Source organism: Liolophura sinensis, chromosome 2, assembly GCF_032854445.1.
Source record: "Liolophura sinensis isolate JHLJ2023 chromosome 2, CUHK_Ljap_v2, whole genome shotgun sequence".
Lineage (NCBI taxonomy): Eukaryota > Metazoa > Mollusca > Polyplacophora > Chitonida > Chitonidae > Liolophura > Liolophura sinensis.
In genome coordinates this window covers 18331344-18342632 of record NC_088296.1, presented here as the reverse complement: position 1 = coordinate 18342632, position 11289 = coordinate 18331344, and the positions used below count along the sequence as shown (strand labels likewise).

The 11289-nt window shown below is 42.2% G+C and overlaps 1 protein-coding gene across 1 annotated transcript; it reads right to left on the bottom strand.

The window, feature by feature from the left end:
• Positions 1 to 3456: 3456 nt before the first annotated feature.
• Positions 3457 to 10162, bottom strand: LOC135462552 (neuronal acetylcholine receptor subunit alpha-10-like). The gene is made up of 7 exons (XM_064739777.1): positions 10147 to 10162; positions 9802 to 9935; positions 8441 to 8485; positions 7461 to 7570; positions 6002 to 6546; positions 5141 to 5328; positions 3457 to 3729 (listed from the first exon to the last, which is right to left on the bottom strand). Exons 1-7 carry the CDS (start codon positions 10160 to 10162, stop codon positions 3457 to 3459), a joined length of 1311 nt encoding a protein of 436 aa, XP_064595847.1.
• Positions 10163 to 11289: the final 1127 nt, after the last annotated feature.

Genomic DNA, 11289 nt, shown 5'->3' with positions numbered 1-11289 from the left:
GGGAATTGGCCTTGCGATTGTTAACCTGGAACGTCCTTATTGGTTGACTGCTGTTATAAGAATGTCGGTTGCGATTGTCGGTTGCATAGATTCAACTATTCCTGTAAAGCAGGACAGTCTGTCAATCAGGACAATCAGCAAACCAGGCCCGCCCGCCAATCAAAACAATAGTCAGGACAGTACGCCATCCAGGACAGTTTGGTCATATAAGTCCGCCAATCATGACAGTCCGCCAATTAGGTTTTACCGTTCAAAAGGACAGTCCACCAATGAAAGCATTGAGCAGTCAGGATAGTACGCCAACCAGGACAGTTCGGTCATGTCAGTCCGCCAATCACGACAGTCCGCCAATTAGGTCAGAGCGCTAACAAGGACAGTCCGCCAATGACGATAATCCGCCAATTAGGTTTGACCGCTCACAAGGACAGTCCACCAACCAGGTCAGTCCGCTAACCAGTACAGTCCGCCGACAAGGACAATCAGACAACCGGGACAAACCTTTAATGTATTAAGCACTCAGACAGACATCACAGTTGTGTAATTTCATGTTTTTATTCACACACTTTAGTATGTAAATACTACATAGTCCTTAAATTGAAAAAAAATCATGAAGCACACATGTGGCAAAATATTGCTTTTTATCGTAATTACCATCAAAGACTTCAAAGAAAAATGGAATATATAGCTATGACTTATATAGCACGTGTCCGAGGGAATCTACAAACATCCTAGACCGCATCTGTGGTCAGTGGGAACAAAATAAAGCACATCAGTTATACACTCGGTCATAAATGTAACTGTACATTAAATACGAACGAATAAGATCACAAATGTACTTTTCGCATTAAGAGTAGGTGAAGCTGACAACATACGCAGTTACGAAAACAAATCTTATAACATAATTAAAGATGTACAGCATAGAGAGTAAAAACAGAGCAGACCTTTGAACCGCATCTTAGGCCCGCATCAAGGGTATGAACCATGTGATGTTTTAGCCACGTGGTGAAAATTTATTGTTCTTTGTCCTCTACATTAGAGGGGCCTCCGTGGTTCAGTCGGTTAGCGCGCTAGCGAAGCGTAATGACCCAGGAGTCTTTCACCAATGCGGTCGCTGTGAGTTCAAGTCCAGCTCATGCTGGCTTCCTCTCCGGCCGTACGTGGGAAGGTCTTAGCAACCTGCGGATGGTCGTGGGTTCCCCCGGGCTCTGTCCGTTTTCCTCTCACCATAATGATGGCCGCCGTCGTATAAGTGAAATATTCTTGACTACGGCGTAAAACACCAATTAAATAAATAAATACACATTAGATGTTTCCAATAAACACCGTCTAGTTATATTCCCTCTAAGGTTTCTAACTTCATTATGTACTATCGGATGTACTTATTTACTGTTTGACACACTAATTTAGTGTCGGACACACCTATTGACTATCTAACTCACTAATTTACTCTCGGACACACTTATTGACTGTCTAACTCACTATTTTACTCTCGAGCACATTTTATTCGGGCATACTATTTTACTGTTTAACACACTCATTTAATATCGGACACACTTATTCAATATCTGACAAGTTAATTTACTGTCGGACACACTCATTTACTGTCGGACACACTCATGTACTTTTGGACATACTTATTTACTGTCGGGCACACTTTTTTGCTATCTGACACACTCATTTGATCAATTGATTCTACAATAGGCAGGGGCCTCAGTGGCTCAGTTGGTTAGCCCTCTAGCGCAGCTTAATGACCCAGAAGCCTCTCAACAATGCGGTCGCCGTGAGTTCAAGCCCAGCTCATGCTAGCTTCCTCTCCGACCGTAAGTGGGAAGGGGTCTTCCAGCAACCTGAGGATGGTCGTGGGTTTCCCCCGAGCTCTGAATAGTTTCCTCATCATAATGCTGACCGTCGTGAAACGTTCTTGAGTACGGCGTAAAACACCAAATAAATAAATAAATAAATACTGTACACATTGTCCAGTTCAACCCCTTATATACGCTGTTTGAACTCTTTGCAGTACACACACTGGGCATATTTTCTAAATTTGTTTTTTACGGAAAGTAAATATATAAGCACGACAGGTATCCGAGAACAAAAGTTGTGACAACATAAGCCTGATAACCACAAATTTCAGAACGAAAGCCTTTACTGGCCGTTTTAAAATACTCCTACGCGCATGTACAGTTAAGTAGGATCCCAATTTTTCGGGGCTTTGGTAGTTCCTGGGCCAGCACTTCATGATTCAGACAGTGGCCCCTCAACATTTCATTGGCTTTCTTTGCCACTGGTAAAGCGTTTTATTTGTGCATTCCCAGACGATAGTCACTAGGCCTACACATACTGCATTCAGCAAACCTGTGTACGACTGAGTAAGATCCCAAATGCTTCCGGGGCTTTCACGACCCCTGATGTTAGTCTAGTCCTACACGCACTGGGATTTGTCAAACGTGTGTACGGCGGAGTAGGATCCCAAATGCTTCCGGGGCCTTCACAGCCCCTGATGATAGTCTAGTCCTACACGCACTGGGATTTGTCAAACGTGTGTACGGCGGAGTAGGATCCCAAATGCTTCCGGGGCCTTCACAGCCCCTGATGATAGTCTAGTCCTACACGCACTGGGATTTGTCAAACGTGTGTACGGCGGAGTAGGATACCAAATGCTTCCGGGGCCTTCACGGCCCCTGATGATAGTCTAGTCCTACACGCACTGGGATTTGTCAAACGTGTGTACGGCGGAGTAGGATCCCAAATGCTTCCGGGGCCTTCACAGCCCCTGATGATAGTCTAGTCCTACACGCACTGGGATTTGTCAAACGTGTGTACGGCGGAGTAGGATACCAAATGCTTCCGGGGCCTTCACGGCCCCTGATGATAGTCTAGTCCTACACGCACTGGGATTTGTCAAACGTGTGTACGGCGGAGTAGGATCCAAAATGCTTCCGGGGCCTTCACGGCCCCTGATGATAGTCTAGTCCTACACGCACTGGGATTTGTCAAACGTGTGTACGGCGGAGTAGGATCCCAAATGCTTCCGGGGCCTTCACGGCCCCTGATGATAGTCTAGTCCTACACGCACTGGGATTTGTCAAACGTGTGTACAGCGGAGTAGGATCCAAAATACTTCCTGGACCTTTGGAGGCTCCAGATTATAATTTATAGGCCTACACACACTGCATTCAACAAAATGGAGGAATTTCTTTGAAACTGTGAATATCCTTGAGTGTTGAGACGAATTTGTTTTGAATTATCTCTGTGTCAAAGAGAATTTTCTGTTTCAAGTCTTCAGGCTAAGACAGTTTTACCACGCGTTTAAAAAATCTTACATGTACACAATTTCGCCTTGCAGGGTGCAGAGATCAGACACTGGAAATAATTCTGCGCGCGCAGTAACTTGTAGTAGTCTCGTTTTGGATTCATCTCAGTGGCATGTAGCTTCTAAGATAAAAAGAGCGTTGGTTATGTCCTAAAGTAAAATAACACAAAGGTACTGAGTGCTGCAAGAACCAGAATAAACAGAATAAAAAAGAGTTTATCGATACAGCGGCCAAGATCTCTCCACTCTTTTCCATCACTTCCGGAGTTTGGCACCACGTTTCTGGATTCCATTTCCGGTACGGTGTCGTCGTTGGCGGACAGATTTTCCACGTCATCGTAGTTACAAAAGGAAAATACTTTGTTGTCTGGGGCAGGCGTTTGATCCAGAATGGGTTTCTTCTTTAAGATGGTCACCTGGAACAACATGTGACAAACACCTCTTTACTGTCTGACACGCTTATTTACTATCCGACACACTCATTTACTATCTGACACATTCATGTACTGTCTGACTCAGTCATGTACTGTCTGACTGTCTGACTCAGTCATTTACTGTCTGACTGTCTGACTCATTCATTTACTGGCTGACTGTCCGACTCAGCCATTTACTGTCTGACTGTCTGACTCAGGCATTTACTGTCTGACTCAGGCATTTACTGTTTGACTGTCTGACCTCAGCCATTTACTGTCTGACTCTCTGACTCAGTCATTTACTGTCTGACTCAGTTATTTATTGTCTGACTGTCTGACCCAGTCATTTACTGTCTGACTGTCTGACCCAGTCATTTACTGTCTGACTCAGTCATTTACTGTCTGACACACTTATTCTCTGTTTAACACACTCATTTTTACTTCTTTTTTGCATTTTTATGGGTTATAAAAGACTATAACGCTCAGGGTAAACCTTAGACTTTAGGCGATTGACTGACGAACTGTTTCAAGTCTGACGTACAGGCCAGAACGACAAACTGGTAGATAACAAATGGTAGTCACTAAACGTTATAGATCAAAACCGGTCCCACGGGCCGATCAGTAAATGAGGTAGTAGGTTCAAATCAAGCCTGGTTTGTTCAGCAGCGGCTGTAAGTGAGGAAGTTTGCCAGAAAACTGAAGAAAAGAGCTGAAGTTTGCCTCCACCTATATTCCGTTACTGTTGTCTTAGAAGTGAAACATTTCCGAGATGTTAAGTCGTTAAACGCAAATAAATTTATACAACTGCCACTAAAAAGCGGAACCTGCGTATCGTCGTGGGATTCCCCCGGGCTCTGCCCGGTTTCCTCCCACCATAATGCTGGCCGCCGTCGTATAAGTGAAATTTTCTTGAGTACAGCGTAAAACACCATGTAAATAAATAAATAAACACTAAAAAGCGGAGAGGAGACAAGATAGGCACTATTCCTCACGTGACCTTTACAAAAAAACTTCTTCCATCATCATGGTTGAACTTGGAAAACACATGTACATCTTGGATTGAGCGGTCCGTAATTTCGCGCTCAGGTGCGATTGTCTTTTAGTTATTAGGACAGGGTAGTGCTGGACGCCGTTGTACAAGTGAAATATTTTTAAGTAGGCCCTACGGAGTAAAACACCAATCAAATCTCCCCCACCACTCCCGGCGCTCACTGGGCACTGTTGATAATAAGCGATCGACAACGCTTATACATGTATGGTCGTTAAAGATCGACAGTCACTTGTCAAATGTCGGTGGTGTACGCCGGGCACTCCGGCTTCCTCCCCCCCCCCCCCTATAAAACTGACCGTACAAGTGAAAAATGTAATCGGAAGTTGCATTTGGGCCTCAGCGACATTCTCTGTTCATACAGACCTTATTTTCTTCTACTTGATTGACGGCTGGACATGCGCCCAACTTCCGTCCGAGGGGTCCGTATAATATCCGTCTGGCCCAAACTGGAAATGGTGTGCCGTATTCGCCTTTGAAGTGTATCCGGTACACAAGGATAGCTACTGCTGTAGATAAGCAGAGCAGTACCATGCATCCTCCAAAATACCACTCTGCAATCAAACAGGGAAATTATGATTATGTTCATGACCAGTATACTGCACACTATTTCTTAATTCAAACTCATTCTTTGTACAAATTTATTTACAATTTGCGATCAACACTCTAACTACAAATTTATTACATTCTGATGAGTTTACAAAAGTGATGAGTCTCCTTTTTTTTTTTTTTTTTTTGACTTTTTGTGACATTTGTTAAGTTTTCACCCAGGTGGAAACTCACGTGACGCAACAACACTTAGTCACGTGGCGTGACACTACGATTATGTGTGATAAAATGCAGCTCATGCTGGCTTCCTAACCAACCATACGTGGGAAGGTCTGCCAGCATCCTGCGGATGGTCGTGGGTTTCCTCCTGGCTCTGCCCGGTTTCCTCCCACCATAATGCTGGCCGTCGTCGTACAAAGTGAAATATTCTTAAGTACGGCGTAAACACCAATGAAATAAATTTAAAAAATAAGCTCTTTGACGTCTTGTGAACAATACTTCAATATTCTTTTTTCCAGCTATGTGTTTTATTTTCAAACAAAACTTAAAGATAACAGTATTTAAGCATTGGCCGGCGTTAAGAAATTATTACAAACGGGAATAAAAGTTCATGGTAATGTAAGTATACACATCTAGCGTATATTTAAAAGAGAGCGCAGACGATCTTTCGGGACTTACGTATAATGGGGATGACGTTGCCTTGTGGTGGAATGGAATCAGCGATCATCCTCAAGAAAAGAACCACAGTAAGGAGAGTGGTGATGCTTAAGGCGATCTTTTCGCCCGATTCTACCGGAAGTAGAAAGGATAAAAGATTGACACACGTGATGAGGAAGCAGGGCAGGGCCAAGTTGAAAAGGTAAAAAGTAGGACGCCTTTGCAGAACGTATGTGTAAACGACGCTGGGGTAAGGCTCTGGGCAACAACCGTACGTCGTCACTTTCTTCCGACACGGTAGATCAAGAAGATCCCATTCGCCGTTGCTAATGTAGTTCGCGGCGTCGCCGAAAGGATTTTTGGGATAGATGTCTATATGATGGCCACTATACGACCACGAGCCAAATTCGTGCACGCAGTACTGCGTGTCATAGGGGAATAACCCCATGTCGACTCTGCAACGGCTCTGGATGACGATAGGGTAGAGCCACCTGATGTTGCCCTCTGATGAAATCAAGACCATGAAGTTGGTATTGCCGAAGGTGCCATCAGTAGGCGTGACGACACTGCAACAGAAAATGTTGATTCGAATAACAATGGTGACACATACAAAACCGACATGTTGTCATGGTGATAAGTCACGGGATAAGTTGATTCTTATTTTTGACTACCATTTTATTTATTTATTTATTTATTTATTTATTTATTTATTTATTTATTTATTTATTTATTAGATTGATGTTTTACGCCGTTCTCAAGAATATTTCACTTATATGACGGCGGCCAGCATTATGTTGGGAGGAAACCGGGCAGAGCCCTGGAAAAAAAACCACGGTCATCCGTAGGTTGCTGTCAGATCTTCCGAAGAGGAAGCCAGCATGAGCTGGACGTGAACTCACAGGGACCCCATTGGTGAGAGGCTCCCGGGTCATCGCGCCCCTGCAATGTTGGTTACTCGTTCCATCAGTTGACGGATCAGTTGTAATATTAGGGTGACACCACCGGAATTCCAAACAATCCAGCAAGCCATAATTTAGGTCCGTTACTGGTTGTGTTACGTAGTCCATACCGATATGTTTCAATATTTCATTTCATGTGCTTGATTGGTATTTGAAGGCGTTCTCAAGAGTATTTCACTTCGATGGATATGACAACATTAAAGTTTATAGGTAAAAGAAACCTAGCCCAAAGGAAACCACAACAGCAGGAAGGAAGTAAAGCCCAGGGGAAAAACCACATAGGAAAATCATAGGAAAAGGGTTTGAGCTTTGAACAAAGCCATGCTATATGCTGTTCTGCCGCACAGGCTACTGTATTGTGAAGCAATGGATAACAGATAAAAATCAAGTAGTTATTTTCTTTATTTGTTTGATTGGTTTTTCACGCCGTGCTCAAGAATATTTCACTGATACGAAGGCGGGAGGAAACCTGCCAGATACCCACGACCATCCCCCAGATAAATCACAAAGTACATACTGACCTTGAGTACAGGCAGAGATCAGGCAGCCAGATATCACGTGCGGGTACCTGGATCGACGTCAGACCGCCGAAGTCTGAAGAGTTCCACGTCAGCAGCTCGTCACGCCAATACTGCAGGACAGAACGTAACGTAACATAGCGTTGTGAGCTAAACAGTGAAAAAGTGTGTCCCAAGTCATAAACGCAGTGTCGTAAAAAAGAGAAATGACATTATAGCATTCTGTTGAAAGCATTCCGAAACAGAAAGTTTTACCCTATTTTTAAATTCAGTGTCGTTGAAACCACATGACATGTCAAGTTATGTCCGTAAATGTATTTACTATAAGGTTTTCAATGTTGCACATTCTGATAAAATGGCGTCAACCAATTTTGCATAGGAAGAGTGGATTTCAATTACCCAACGTCCGTTTTACTGAAATAAACGCACCAAGAGTTATTCCTCAGTGATTCAGTATTACTTTTTAGCGAATGGAATACGATTTGATGGCGCACAAAGGTCTAATTTATTGTTTGGATTACCCTCTTAAATCTAAAACAAAAATATATAATATTTTCTTTTCTTTTATCTCTGTTTAAATCTTACCTAAAATTTAAATTATCTAAAACTGCCGTTATTTACTTTTCATGATTGATTGATCAGCCAAGCACTGGACTGCTTTAATTTTACCAGAATACCGGAAAGAAATTATCTGTGTTTCATATTATGCGTTCGTTTCCGTCACGAAATGCAACCTATGCCATTTCCTTGATTCAACGGCTTCTATCGTATTATATGCCTAGGCCTGTACAACTTGTGACGTCAAGAGTTGTGACGTCAACGTGTGACATCAAGACTTTATACGGTTAGATTCAAACATTAAATTCTGTGGACTAAGGCATGATTCTGAAATATGCTTGTTCCATGTGGCATCCTTTATTGAATGGTTCCTCAAACTCGGTTATACATACATGCATGTCAAGAATGTAGCATTTTTCACTCACCAGCCTCACCCAAATCCCGCTTGTCAATATCATTTTCGGTTCATCCTGAAAAATATGTAATTAAATACTATTAACTGTTTGATTCTCTGACTTGTTGTTTCATTCTGTGAATCCATTACTTGGCAGTTGCCACACCTGTAGCCACCCTGATATCCATGACTTGCCAGTTATCACATCTGTAGCTACCCTGATATCCATTACTTGCCAGTTATCACACCTGTAGCTACCCCGATATACATTACTTGGCAGTTACCACATCTGTAGCCACCCTGATATCCATTACTTGCCAGTTATCACACCTGTAGCTACCCTGATATCCATTACTTGCCAGTTATCACACCTGTAGCTACCCCGATATCCATTACTTGCCAGTTTTCACATCTGTAGCTACCCTGATATCCATTACTTGCCAGTTATCACATCTGTAGCTACCCTGATATCCATTACTTGCCAGTCATCACATCTGTAGCCACCCCGATATTTATTACTTGCCAGTTATCACATGTGTAGATACCCTGATATCCATTACTTGCCAGTTATCACACCTATAGCTACCCCGATATCCATTACTTGCCAGTTATCACATGTGTAGCCACCCTGATATCCATTACTTGCCAGTTATCACATCTGTAGCTACCCTGATATCCATTACTTGCCAGTTATCACACATGTAGCTACCCCGATATCCATTACTTGCCAGTTATCACATGTGTAGCCACCCTGATATCCATTACTTGCCAGTTATCACATGTGTAGCTACCCTGACATCCATTACTTGCCAGTTTTCACATCTGTAGCTACCCCGATATCCATTACTTGCCAGTTATCACATGTGTAGCCACCCTGATATCCATTACTTGCCAGTTATAACATCTGTAGCTACCCTGATATCCATTACTTGCCAGTTATCACATCTGTAGCTATCCTGATACCCATTACTTGTCAGCTATCACATTTGAAGCTATCTTCATATCAATTACTTGCCAGTTATCACATGTGTTGCTACCTTGGTATCCATTACCTGCCAGTTATCACATCTGCCGTAATTCGTTAAGCCAGACCCTTCAAACAAATCTGCATTTTTCTTCGCTACAATCATGCAGATAACTTTTCTCCGCTCTCTTAAAAATGTCCCTTATTTCTTCTTCCACATTAAACTTTAGATGCTTAAATACGTATTTTTATATATCATAGCTATAGCCTTAGGACCACTGCTTGCTAATAATAAAACAATTGTTACATTTTTTTTATACTTAAAATCAATAAAATGATCATACTATACTGTATGTCATAAACACAAACTTATGATCGTTGCTTGCTAATAATTAATACCGTAATAAAATGAATATATTTGTACTTACAAAATCAATAATTTGATTGACGGCCACATCTAACGTGAGATTCACCGCCCTGGACGTGTTGTAGACAGGACGAATCTTAAGATTGTACGAATTTTCTATAAACAGGTATCTCCAGAGCCGACTCTCTTCATTTTCTACAAGAAGAAATGCGAGTTGGTTTATTGGATGCTGTATCTATTAATAGCTTTTGGTGGCGTCTTGACAGTTTTTCCGTCCATGTTGTGCCGATTGTCTTCTTGTCCCCTGTTTTCCGTGCATGTTGTGCCGATTGTTTTCTTGTCCCCTGTTTTCCTTCCGTGTTGTAAAATGAAAACGTTTTAGTTTCAATGTTCCACAAATGCTCACTTTCCAACAACTGCATTTTCCGGCCACGCTTCCATACTTTTCACAATAGAGTACTCTGTCCATATCCCCATGTACTATTAGATTTTAACATCTGCATTTTCCGACACACTTTCATACTCCTCACAGTGAGGGTTTAAATAATTTTCCAGTTTTTCAACAACACCAATTTTAGGCCATACGTTCAAAACCCTTACACAAAGAGGCGCCATGCACGTTATTTATTTAAGTCGTTTTACACTAAGCGCATGGAGTTCTCAATTGTCTGAGAAATGCTCAGTTTTATGGATGACGAAAACAAGGTAGAACATCGAAGAAAACCGCCGCATCGCCCCAGAACAACTGGCACCCTGACTGATGTTAAACCACAGCTAAGTCAGCGTATTCAAATGACTTAGATGGTCAGTGTTTGATAGAAAAGAAAGGCCTTAATCAGCGAAGTAAAGGTTCTGCAGCACACTTCCGCAGTGCAACGCTTTAAACCACTCGGCCACCAAGGAACGCCACAGTAGCGCATTGTATTTGAATTTTTTTCCATTATACTGTGAGGTGGTGAGAAGAATGAATTGCCAAACCGTGCTCGGATATTACTATCGAAAACAATGTGTTCTACACTTCACTAGGCAGAACCTTACTCACCCCTGGGATTTCTCTGCTCTAAAGCACTCGTGTGACAAACCACGAGGTAGATGACGGCTATGAAGAGGATAATCCATTCACATCTACCAGACAATCGTACCGTTAAGTGTGTAAGAGGTTGGTTTTAAGTGCTCTGCCCACCGCTTCTGTTGCAGCAATACTGGTTCCTGCAATAAGCCTCCTTGATGCCTGTGATTTGTGGAATAATCTGAAATTAGTCTGAGTCTGAAATCAGTGTATAAGGATGCCATTAAGTTAGACGAAAATAAATTGTTATTTTATTAATTTTTTGTTGGTGAATATAGTAAACTGTTAATGAATATTAGCAAATGCCATATTTATTAATAATAAGCAAATAAGAATCCGAACAGTGACACCATACGAACTCTTTTTTCGTAGGCGGCCATTTTCAACTTTATGCAGTTTTAATTATATATGCGCTTTGCCGGTTCAGATCACGTTTTTATTTAATTTCCGGGTCCATGCCTCTGAAGACTATACCCCTAC